At 45.7% G+C, this 12,746-nt stretch overlaps 1 protein-coding gene across 4 annotated transcripts in view; it reads left to right on the plus strand.

Moving 5' to 3' along the window:
• EGFR (epidermal growth factor receptor) overlaps window positions 1-12,746 on the plus strand; it is a 211,082-nt gene that overhangs the window by 139,088 nt on the left and 59,248 nt on the right. For 3 of the 4 annotated variants that reach the window (XM_046020189.1, XM_046020191.1, XM_046020187.1), the window contains exons 2-4: window positions 3,801-3,952; window positions 5,013-5,196; window positions 7,485-7,619. In XM_046020189.1, coding sequence (XP_045876145.1) covers window positions 3,801-3,952; window positions 5,013-5,196; window positions 7,485-7,619 — 471 coding nt within the window. Of the gene's footprint in view, window positions 1-2,696; window positions 2,731-3,800; window positions 3,953-5,012; window positions 5,197-7,484; window positions 7,620-12,746 lie in introns of those variants that run through there. The other variant, XM_046020190.1, reaches the window with a different exon arrangement.

Genomic DNA, 12,746 nt, shown 5'->3' on the forward strand with positions numbered 1-12,746 from the left:
CATTAAATATGTTCCTTTTTCTTTCCTTTTCTGGTGAATAGTCTACAGACAAAGTAGCTCTATTTAATGGCCAATATTTGAGGAAAGCTCTTTGCAGATCCCAGCACTCCCAGTTTAGATAATACCATGGGGCAAGTGTGTTCCGCAGTGGTCCCCTAACATCTGTGCAGTTGGGTCTTATGTTACTGTCACCTTTCTCGCTAGCTAATTTTAACAAAAGCACGTTGAAAGCTGTTGTGTTTATTCAGTCTTGAAAAGAATTCTGGAAGGTCAGTATTATTTTCACCGAGTCTTCACCGCGTCTACTGCTTGAGAAAAGCACGCAGTAGAGAGCTTAGGGAAGTCATTCAGGGTCACATACTGAGGAAGGGCAAAACGAAAGCTTTCTCCTGGATGAATTAAAAAGCTCTTGCCCTTTGCAGTTCTATCTTAAACCTGCCTAACTTGTTAATCTGATTTTTTCAGAAAAAATTTTACTAATTCAGTGGTCTCACATTTAAGTCTTCTCATTACTTTATATTCATGCTGCGAGCCCTTTGGTGTAAATATGGAACGAAGCCGATACTTTGTTGAATCAAGAGGCATCGGTCAAATCTGTCTGATCCTTACTCTGGACTTTTAAGACATGGTCATCTCCTTTTGGCAGACGGCGGGAGAAAGCCTCAGAAGAAGCAGCTTTGTAATAATTTCTTTTGAGACTTGAGCAATTAATCCTGGAATAGAATTTAAGATGGATTTGCCTTCAATGGAGTCACACAGTGTACCAACTGCTTTCTTGTTCTCAAGAATGCACGTGTTGGACAAGATAAACATTTAGGGCGGTTTGGAGTTGTTTGCCATATTTTAAAAAATGAACAACATTTTGCATGAAGTTTTCTAAAGCATATTTAGTTGTTTACACAGGTTGTGCACTTGCTTCCCAAAATGTTTTTTGAATTAATGTTCACATTGATAATGTGTAATGTTGCTGTTATCTTCCAAATGTAGCATCTCTTTTTCTGAATGTAGAATACTAATTGTAAACAATGAAGGGTAATGATAGGTATTCATCAAATAAATATTTTAGGAGCTCGTTTAGCATCTTTCAAATGAATGAATGAAAGCGCAACTACAATCTTTTTGAAATTATTTTTTCTATAATGTAACAGGCTAAACTTAAAGGGCATGTTTTCCTTTTTTACTGACAAAAGTTTCTTTGTCATTGATTTAGTAATAAAAATTCCTTGGTTGAGCTGAGAGAAATTTACAAGCTGATACTCTGTATCATTTAAAGCAACTGGGGGCACCTGGGTGGCTCAGTCCGTCTGCCTAGGGTTCAGAGTCCTGGGTTGGAGCTCCTCATCCCGCTCCCTGCTCAGCGGGGAGTCTGCTTCTCCCTCTGCCCCTGTCCCCTGCTTGTGCTCGAGCTCTCTCAAGTAAATAAGTAAAATCTTAAAAAAAAAAATTCCTTAAAATGAAAGCAACTGTTACAGTTTTCATTTCTCTGGATACCAAAGAAACTCTTCTAAATCTTTTTTTTTTTTTAAAGATTTTATTTATTTGACTGTGAGAGAGAGAGATCACAAGTAGGCAGAGAGGCAGGCAGAGAGAGAGAGAGAGAGGGAAGCAGGCTCCCTGCCGAGCAGAGAGCCCGACGTGGGACTCGATCCCAGGACCCGACGTGGGACTCGATCCCAGGACCCTGAGATCATGACCCGAGCCGAAGGCAGCGGCTTAACCCACTGAGCCACCCAGGTGCCCCCGAAGAAACTCTTCTGAGATGCACTCCAACCCCAAGTGTTAGGACACTGTTCACCGGCTGGGATGAAGGGTGTGACCAATAATGTGCCATGGAGATGACAGCCAGTCAGGCTGAAATGGAGAGACCACAGTCTGCCAGCTGGGAGAAGGGCTTTAGTTTCAACATGTGCCAGCTGAAAGGTCCTGGGTTATTGTCACAACCCTGTACCTACTTTGGTGGTGGCATCTTTGAAGACCTTGGAATTGGGAAATCAGTCTGGCCCCATCTGCACGCGTTGCTGCCAGCTGTGTACAGATGTTCCAGATTGAGGTTGCAATCGAAGTAGCCCATACCCCCGAGTGAGAGCAGCCCGGAGGTGTTGGGTTGTTGCATCCAGTGTTGTGGTTGGGAGACTTATGGAACCCTTCTGCCCCTGGAGCAGATGGGGGCTCGGTATTGTCGGACTGTTGTAGTTCTCATGTGAGAGTTCTCGCTACCACCAGATTTGAATGAGACCACAAAAGAGGAGAAGAGGGAAATCCCCGTAGAGTCAAAGAGGATGTGGCGATTGCTTCACCCTGAATGTTGGTATAAATGCTTCGGGTTGATTAGGGGGTGTCTGAACTTGGGCTTGCTGCCGTGGCCCAAAAATGCAAAGGGCAGATGGTCAGACGGCGCTCTTCCGGGCAGTTCCCATGAAGAGGGAACAAAGAAGCCTATAAAATATAAATGTAAATTTAGAAAGTGTTTCTGAGGAAAGTACCTGCATATTGACTTTGGCCTTGTTTTGGCGTTCAAGCACCTGGCCGCTGATGGCAGTCATGCCTTTGCAAACGTGGCAGAACCTGGCTGGTTCTGAACCTAACCTCCAAAGCCAGAGGCCATATTTCTTCACTCTTACGGTAATTTTGGTTCAAAGTGCAGTCTCTTAACAAGCTCCCTGCTTCAAAAGCCCCAACCTCTTTGTTTTGGTATGCTTGCTTAAACATGTCTTTCAAAGAGCTGGGTTTGTAAGTACGACTTTATTATAATCTCCTTTGCTTTTTTAAACATAGACTGTCAAGTGTATTTCCATAGGCTAACTTCGTCCCCTACTTCAAACTGTTTCTTGTATTAGGTTAAAACATTGGGGGGTTAAGTGTGCCAAGGCTGTGTCCTGCCAAAAAAGGCAAAGCAGTTCACCTCCACCTGCGGTCCACACGGACAGACAGAGGGACCCGTCGATTTCTTAGTAGCTGAGTGTGTTTTTAAACGTATGTTTCCATTTCATTATTTTCTAGGTATATAATTAGTCCTTTGATTTATTCTTTGATGCATTAGTATAAACGAATATTTTTAATCCCTACACAGTTGGATTTTAATTGACACTCTTGTCCCTGATTTTAAGTTGTACAACATTGTGGTCCGAAAATATCGGCCAGCCTATGTTATGTTTGTAAATATCCTTTGGACACACAGTAATGTGGTATTCTATCTTTTTTGTAAAGTAAAAAGTTCATTATATAGTTATTAGCTCAACATTGTCATTATATTATTTAAATACCTTATGACACATTTTGTTTGTTTGTTTGTCTCCCAGAGCTCTGAAGGACTGTTTTGTTTTGGGGTGCTTGGACGGTGCTGTCGGTTGAGCTTCTGACTCTTGGTTTTGACTTAGATTATGACCTCAGGTCCTTGCAGTGGAGCCCTGTGTCAGGCTCTGCTTCAGACTCTCTTTCCCTCCACCCCACGCGCTCACGCTCCCGTTCTCGCCTTCTCTCTCTGAAATAAATAAATAAATCTTTGAAGGAAAAAAAAGACTATGTTGTCTTAAAGATTTTCATAGAATTCCCCCTATTTCCCCTTGAATTTTTAATAGTTGAAAATGACCCCTTGCATTATAGGGACTGATTATGAACTGTACCTTATACAGACAAACGTTTTCTTGTCCCATTCGTCTTGAGTGACCTTTTATCAGAATTAATACTGCAAGTCACCGAAACTCGCAAAGTTAGTTGAAATGTATGACCCTTTTATTTTACCTTTGCTATTTTACCTGGCGTTTCATGTGATATCTCTTTTTTTCCCCTTTTCTTTGCAGTTTGCCAAGGCACCAGTAACCGGCTCACCCAGTTGGGCACTTTTGAAGACCACTTCCTGAGCCTTCAGAGGATGTTCAATAACTGTGAGGTGGTCCTTGGGAATTTGGAAATTACCTACATGCAAAAGAATTATGACCTTTCCTTCTTAAAGGTTAGTTCCATCAATTTGACCATCTTACCCAAATATGATAAAAAGAAATAGAACCTCAGTGTATTTGCTTTCGCTCTGGCAGCTACAAGTCCTGGGGAGCTACAGATGCAAGTTTTATCAGAAAACCACTCCTCCAGCTAGCGTCAAGTTATAGCTATGAAATAATACAGAGAAACAGGCCAGCCTGGCATTCCACCATCATCGCACACCCTGATATTAAACATCTAACCATTGTGTTAGCTGTATTGGCTCTTTAATTGGAACTTTTTTTTTTTTTGGAACTTTTTTTTTTTAAAGATTTTATTTATTTGACAGACAGAGATCACAAGTAGGCAGAGAGGCAGGCAGAGAGAGGAGGAAGCAGGCTCCCTGCTGAGCAGAGAGCCCAATGTAGGGCTCCATCCCAGGACTCTGGGATCATGACCTGAGCCAAAGGCAGAGGCTTTAACCCACTGAGTCACCCAGGTGCCCCTAATTGGAACTTTAAAATAAGTTCCGCTTTGTAGCTTTTTCCTACTTCCTTACTCCCCTTGCTGGTGTTCTTTCTGTTGTTGGTAGCTTTTTCCTGTTTGCTTGGTACTCCCGCTACACCACTTCACACATTTCCCAAATATTTCACAGCAGGCTCTAGTGAGCCAAAAGGACCCAGCTCTGAAGGCTTCAGAGCTTTGTCGTAGCTGAGTTTGGTTTTCTGGGTTATTATTTTTTTTCTAATAAGAGAGCATGCAAGACAGATACAAAATAAATTAATAAAACTTTCTCATTTTATTCTGAGTGTCCCGAAACCACGTGAAATGCGAATCACAGCATTCCTGAATAATGTCCTTCGCCCTTCATTAACTGCCAGCAAGCTCAAGGGACAAAAGTGTAGGAGTCATTGGAAATCCTGTCACCCCTCCCCCACCCACGTCCCCACTGTAGTCCTCTACCTGCCTGATGTCCGTTGGTCTCTCGTGTGCGTGGGTCACTCAGGTGTCCTGGGCTTCCTAGACCCATGTTCGACCTTGCGTTCTGGAACTCCTCACAAGAGAAACAGCGTGGTCCCGTTCTGTCTCCTCAGACCATCCAGGAAGTTGCCGGCTATGTCCTCATTGCCCTGAACACTGTGGAGAAGATTCCCTTGGAAAACCTGCAGATCATCCGAGGAAACGTACTCTATGAAAACACACACGCCTTGTCCGTCTTATCCAACTACGGCACAAACAAAACCGGGCTGCAGGAGCTTCCCCTGAGAAACTTACACGGTGAGAGGCCCCCCCGCGCGGGGACACTGTGGCTGCAGGTGCTCAGTGAACCGGTCACTTTTCTGAATGCCACTGAACCGGTCACTTTTCTGAATGCCACTCAGAGAAATCTTGTATCCGTCAAATACAGATGCTCCGAGTGCTAGCTACGTGCTCGAGACGGTAGGTGGAAGTTCAAGAAGACAGTCAGTGATGGGAAGGGAAGATTTAAACCATTTAAATTTGCCCTGTATCCCTGCAGAGCTACCCAGAGAGTTAGTAAGAAATGGCAGTGGTTCCTGGAAACAGAGACCGAAACGACCTTGGCTGAGCTTCTGGCTCTCTGTGCCTAGGGACGGAGTAAACGGCCAGTCCTGTTACTTGGACCTCGGGTATAAGGGACGGGCATTAAAAACCTCACCTATCTGAGGCCGCTTTCAGAGTGATGCTGTCACACAGAGCATGACTTAAGGACAGAGAATGACGGTGTTGCAGGGTTTGAATTCCCGCGAGTGGGACACTCAGGCGGGACCTCCGAGTGCAAGCTAAAGAAGAGGGTAGGAGAGACAGAAGTCGATTTCAACAAAAGTGAAGATGATGGAAGCGTGCCCTCGCAGTGTGGTGGGTGCGGAGCCGGTGCCGGTCCTGTTAGTTCGGGAACGTGGGGCCCAGCCTGTCCTCCATCACAGGTGTTTACACTGCCACCGTCTTACACATAGAGAAATGGTGGCCAAGTGATCCTCCTAAGGTCCCAAATTCATTTAAAAGAAAAAAAAAAGGCAGGAATGGTCGCTGGAGTCTTTACCCTTCCCCTGTGCTATGCAGTTGTGGTGGGAAGAGGGCCCACCAGGAAAGGGGGGGGGGGTGCCAGCAGAGGGTGCAAAACAGCAGGGAGTCCTGGGAGTGGTTGGGCCTGGCAGACAGCAGCGCTGGGATGAGGCAAGGCGTCCATACCCGGGCTCCAAAGCGGCTGGCACAGCCCTCGAGTCGGGCTCCTGCATTTGGCCATCCTATGAAACGGCCCTAAGACTTTGCACCCAGCACGGTAGGTGCTCACAGCACCCACGCACATAGTCCGCGTTTATGCTGATACTAATTTGTGCTATTTACACATTTTGCAAAATGGTATGTGCATCCAGCATGCCTCAATCTGCCCGTCTGGCCTCATGCTCTGTCGTGGTGACGGGCAGATGCAGTTAAGAGCGTGGACCCTGGAGCCAGACTGTCTGGGTTCCAGGCCTGGTTCCATCACTCCCCAGCCAGATGCCCCTGGAGCGGGTTCTCTCTCTGTCTCAGCTTCCTCCACTTTAAAACTGTGCGTAGCAATGGTTACACACTTCCTGGGCATGGGGGGAAAATTAAGGGAATTACTATGGGAAAAGCACTTGAGGAGCTCTTACTCCCCTTCCTGGTGTTCTTTCCGCTGTTGGTATGGGGTTGTACGCGTGCACATGATTTCTTGTTACCAGATAACTATTTAAATTTTCCATACTAATCAAGTACTGTTACTAAAAATTAACTCAGTGCCCACGACAAATAATAAAATCATTAAGTACTGAAAGTAAAAATAGAAGAATGACGGCGTCCAGGCCGATGGCCTCTTTCTCTTCTAAGCTACCCAGTCAGGGGCACCCGAATCGTCCGGCACCTTTGCTGACTTCTTTTCACTCCTCACCGTGGCAGACCATAGGTGTTCTGTAAGGCCCGACCGTGACCTTCCATCGTACTCTTTCTTGGCACCTCGGTCTGTCGTCCCGAGGGTCACAGCAGCATTGATGCCCCTACTTTGTGGTTCCAATTGTGACCTCTCATTAGAGATTTACCCTCTTGACTCTGGCTGCCTCCTGACCGGATGTCCTCTCCTGATTGTCCTGCTGTCATCTCTGACTTTAAACCCAACGCCCCACAGTTTGGCCCTTTCGGACTTCCCAGCCTTCCTTCTGTGGTTTTCTCCACCGTCCGCCGGCGAGAACGTCCGCCTGTCCCACCGACTTGCGTTGGCTCCGGTCTTCTGGCTTCAGAAAGCCTGCTGTCCCCTCCCCTCTGCAGGCCACACGATGCCCCGGGAAGTGTCATTCTCTGCGACAGTCTTGGAGCTCCTCCTGGGGAGGACCCTTCCTTTCCCCCGTCCATGCTTTGTGCTTGGGGCCGGTCTGCTCCCTGCCTGGGGAGCTGCCGGGCGTTATCTATGTGGTGGGACCGTTGTGACGATTAGCCAAGCAGAACTCCAGATGTAAAGAAATGCATGTGTGCTTTGCGGGAGTTTACAGACCTGGCCGTGCGGTCACTGAGGTTCTTTCCCTGCGCAGAAATCCTCCAAGGCGCCGTGCGCTTCAGCAACAACCCTGTCCTCTGCAACGTGGACAACATCAAGTGGCAGGACATCGTGGACGACAGTTTTGTAAGCAATATGTCGATGGACTTCCAGAACCACGCGGGCAATTGTAAGTGCTCCAGAAAGTCCCCTCTGCGCGTAGCTCCTACGGTGGCAGGGGGGTGGGGGGGGATGGACACAGAGTTATAGCATGTTGGGGGTGGGGGGGTGACAGAGAGCAGATTAATCTAAACCAAAAATGACTAGTAAACAATTGCTCTGCCTGCTAGAAGAGCGCTTATTCAGGACCGAGGGGAAGCCTGTCTCTCGTGGAGACAGCGTGCCTGCGAACTGGGCAGATCACCCCCCGCCACAACAGCGGAGCCCTCGTGTGGCTGTTGACAGGAGCCGTCACTGCTGGCCCCGGGGGCCTCTCCCATCTTGCCCAGAGGAGACAAGCCACGCTTTTGTGTGCTTCCGACCGGCTGCTGAGCAGCGCCAGGCCCTCTGGAAACACGGGAGGCTGACCTCTGACCTCCAACAATAGAGCCCCAGCAAAGTTGGGCGCAGTGCACAGTGGTGGGGGTTGGGGGGCTGTTTGTCCATATTCCCCTTGGTGCCCATAACCTGGTCCCTGCCATTCATCGGCGAAGCGGCCCGTGCCAGGGGGAGGCTGGCGGGGGGCCAGACTGTAGGTCAGGCCTGCGCCACTTGGACCCTTGGCAACACTGTGTGGGAAACTCTGAAGACACATGCTTACAGTTACCAGGCTCCTCTTAACTTCCCCCTCCCTGGTCTCCCTGGTCTTTCAGTCCTTTAAAATAAGTCATCATCGTTTCCTGCTTCTCTGTTTCCCTAAACTGTGCATTGCATACGCGTTTTTGTGCGGGGTTTCTTTGTGGGATTTTGTTTGTTTATTTATTTTTGGTCTCAAAGAATCTGGAGCTCCTGTGGATCTTCAGTATTGACTAGAACCCCCTTCTTGTTACTTCATTGTATCTTATTTTATTTGTTTATTTGCTTATCCTACTGAAATACCCTTAACATGAAATTTCCCATCTGAACCATTCTTAAAAATGGTACAGTTCGGTGGTGGTAAAAGTACATTCCCGCTGTGGTACAGTCATCACCATCATCCGTCTCCGGAACTCTTTTCATCTTGCAAAACTGACACTCTGTCCCCGTTCCACAGGAACTCCCCCTCCCACTCCCCCAGCCCCTGGCAACCACCAGGCTGCTTTCCGTCTCTCTGAGTGTGACGACTCTAGGGACCTCACAGAAGAGGCGTCACATAGTCCTTGGCTTTCTGTGACTGGCTTCTGTCACTTGGGTTACTGTCTTCACGTTTCCTCCATGTTGTGGCACGTGTCAGAATTTCTTACCTTTACGTGGATGAGGAGTAATCCGTTGTCCGCTGGGGGGATATCTGTCTGCCCATGTTCTGTTGGTCCGTTCATCAGCTGGTGAGCTCTTGGGTTGCTTCCACCTATTGGCGGTTACAAAAATGCCGCTGTGAACTTGGGTGTTGAGCTCCTTTGTTTCCTAAATACAGGATTCTGACCGATGGTCAGCGTGGCAAGAAACTGCAGACTTTATTCTATAACGCAAAATTTTGTGTTTTCCATGACATCCAGCTTAACCTTTCCTCAGCTGTCTGATGGACAATGGGGAGGTTGAATTGTGGACATTTATAACAACACCCAAGAAACTGATGCTAGACGGCTGTGAGGCTAGTATGGGTTTGCCATAGACTAGAACCTACAGCCCAAATGGCACACCTGTCGTTATCACACCAAGACCATGAGGGAGACCCTGAAAAAAAAAAAAAATACTGGGAAGGAAGGAAGACTCTTCTAGTAACAAGATTCAAATAAGACAAGGCTACGAACTACAAACCAGTAGAGTGTTGGGTTACGAATAGACACGCAAGAATAAACCAGAGACAGGGGCGCCTGGGTGGCTCAGTGGGTTAAAGCCTCTGCCTTCGGCTCATGTCATGATGCCAGGGTCGTGGGATTGAGCCCCACATCGGGCTCTCTGCCCAGTAGGGAGCTTGCTTCCTTTCCTCTCACTCTGCCTGCCTCTCTGCCTACTTGTGATCTCTGTCAAATAAATAAATAAGATCTTTTTTAAAAATTAATTAATTAAGCATCCATAAAGGAATGACATTTCAAGCAAATGAAGGAAGAATTTATTATTCAGTAAATCGTTCCAGAGTGATTGAACTATTAAGGGGAAGATATCAAAGTGCCAGAACTATAAGGGCTTTCTTTTTTTTTTTAAGATTTATTTATTTATTTATTTGACAGACAGAGATCACAAGTAGGCAGAGAGAGAGAGAGAGAGGAGGAAGCAGGTTCCCCACTGAGCAGAGAGCCCGACGTGGGGCTCGATCCCAGGACCCTGGGATCATGACCTGAGCTGAAGACAGAGGCTTTAACCCACTGAGCCACCCAGGCGCCCCATAAGGGTTTTTTTTTTTTTAAAGAACACTGCCCACCTGCCACTTGCATTCTCATCATTAATTACGCGACCAGTGACAAGATGAGGAACTTGCCACACTCCTTGTGGGAAGGGAAAGCCTGCCCTTGCCTAGAGTTTTTCAAGCCACACATGCCTCCTGAGAACTTGTCGCATTTAATTTTTATCCAGGAAAATCTCATAAGATGATTTAAGTATTGTATGGACAATTGATTTAAGAATCAAAAAGGTTACCCCGTGTGCCCCCACGTGATGTCATCATTGATGTAGTTTGGAATTCGAAGTTCGATTAGGTGGGTTTCCTTAAGGGGAAATTAAAATAAATCAGTCATCCGCTTTGCACACTAATATAAATTCCAAATCATATTATATATAATAAATTACTGAATATATATGTAAGTGCTAGAAGGAAACATAAAGATGCTTATTGGTATTATCAAGCTGAAGAAAAGCCCAGTCAGATGGCATACAAGAAAATTTCTGTATGAAGACATCTTAACTACAAACAGGAAAATACTGTGCATCATCTGCTTGCCTTGGAAAGGGTTAATATTATTTTTTTTTATGATTTTATTTATTTATTTGACAGAGAGAGAGAGATCACAAGCAGGCAGACAGGCAAGCAGAGAAAGAGAGGGAAGCAGGCTCCCCACGGAGCAGAGAGTCCGATGCGCGGCTCGATCCCAGGACCCTGAGATTATGACCCGAGCCAAAGGCAGAGGCTTAACCCACTGAGCCACCCAGATGTCCCGGAAAGGGTTAATATTCTTGATAATATGATGGTGTAAAGTAGTCTTAGGCATCCCAAGAAGAAGGTGAGCCTCCCAATTAAAAAAAAGGGGGGGCCAAAGACATGAGCAGTTTGTGCTCCCCCAACACACAGGATGCCTAAGAAATAAAGTAAAATGTTATTCCTTACTGTAATTTTTAAAAGGTCAAAATAAAATAAAGAAGCATCATCTTTGCCTTTGCAAAAGATTTGGATTCCTTTTGATTTTTAGATACCTGGATGAGGAGAGGTGTCGAGAAGCAGAAATCGTTAGTGGGCATATACACCAATAAAATATGGTCAGGGGTAGAATTTTAGCAATATGTATTAAAACTTTAAAGTATGCACTCCTCATGTCTAGGAATACGAAGAAAAAAAAATAAGGGGAGTGAAGAGTATAAGGATATAGAAAAATGCTTTTGTGTGAGAATACTCCTTGCAGCCTTACCTGTAATGAATTTTAAAAACAACTTACATATCTAATAATAAGAGATTAGTTAAAGAAATGATGGTATAGCCATGCAATTGGAAATGATGTTATGGGAGTGCCTGGGTGGCTCAGTCGGTTCCGGGTCTGCCTTCAGCTCAGGTCATGATCTCTGGGTCCTGGGGTCGCGTCCTGCATCGGGCTCCCTGCTCAGTGGGGAGCCTGCTTCTTCCTCTCCCTCTGCCCCTCCCCCTGCTCATGCTCTCACTCTCTCTTGCTCTCTCTCAAATAAATAAATAAAATCTTTAAAAAAAATCATGTTATGTAAAAGGATATTTAAAGGCATGGAAAAATTGCCGTAACATTTTTATTAGCTTATTTTGAGTTATGATACAAAGTACAGTGTGACTTCAATTCTTATATATGCAAATACTTGTATATATATATTGATTACCTCTGGATGATTCTCATTTCCTCCTCTTGCTTTTCTCTATTATCCATATTTTATATAATTTGCCTACATTTCCTTTTTTGTTACAGAGGGTTAATAGAATTATAAGCAAACCTTGATTCATGGGTCGGCAGATGTCTCCACGACAGGAAGAGGCCATTAAGCATTTTCATTGTAAATGTTTTTGTTTTGTAAACCTATTACATGCTTATAAGGGGTTTTGGAATTATGAGGAAGGATAGGGTAAAGAGAAAAAAGAATGTCTCACGGTCCAGACACAAGCACTTTCACCACTTCCGTGTACTGCTTTGTTCTTCCCGCTCTTCCCATCTCTCTGTCTCTGTCCCTCTGCTGCACAATGCACAGCCCACACCGTGCATCTGGGGTTTGGCCTCCCCGTGTCTCCTGATTCCTAGGAGCACCAGCGTTACACTGCCAGCTTTCACCCCTGGGGTGATGGGAAGGAAATTGCATCTCGTGAAAGGGGTGCCCTGGTTCCACAGTAACTTAGGAAATCATCAGCTCTTCCCATTTGAAATCTAGATTCTACCAGGAATTAAATTCTTCCTGACTGTGGGTGACTTTGGGACATACAGGAACTCCTGTAGGTTCCCGTGTCTTTGCTGTGAAATGTACCTGCACGGCTGATCTCTTTTTAACAAACTTTGGTGGTCGACCTGTTCTCTCAGTCTCTCTCCCTCTCTCTTTCTCTCTCTTTTTTTCACTGACATAGAATGTATTATTTGCTTCAGGGGTACAGGTCTGTGAATCATGAGTCTTACACAATTCACAGTGCTCACCATAGCACATACCCTCCCCAGTGTCCATCAGCCAACCTGTTCTCTTTACACAGGTGAGAGGCTCTGGTCTTCAAGTAACCCCATGCTAATAAAAACAAAAACACAACTAGTGAGATGAAAAAACCTCTGCAGCTGTAATCTGTAGTTGATCCCTGCAAACACTGATTGACCGACATCAAATATTTACACGCAGTAGCTCACAAATCAATAGCTGATGTTTAGCTGATCCGCAAGGTGACGCACACAGTGAATATTTGACCCTTCGAGCCGTGTTCCATGCCTCTGTCTGGCTTTGGGTCTAGGAGTCTTTATTTGCTTTATTTATCCCC

The sequence above is a fragment of the Meles meles genome, chromosome 10 (genome assembly GCF_922984935.1).
Source record: "Meles meles chromosome 10, mMelMel3.1 paternal haplotype, whole genome shotgun sequence".
NCBI classification, from domain to species: domain Eukaryota; kingdom Metazoa; phylum Chordata; class Mammalia; order Carnivora; family Mustelidae; genus Meles; species Meles meles.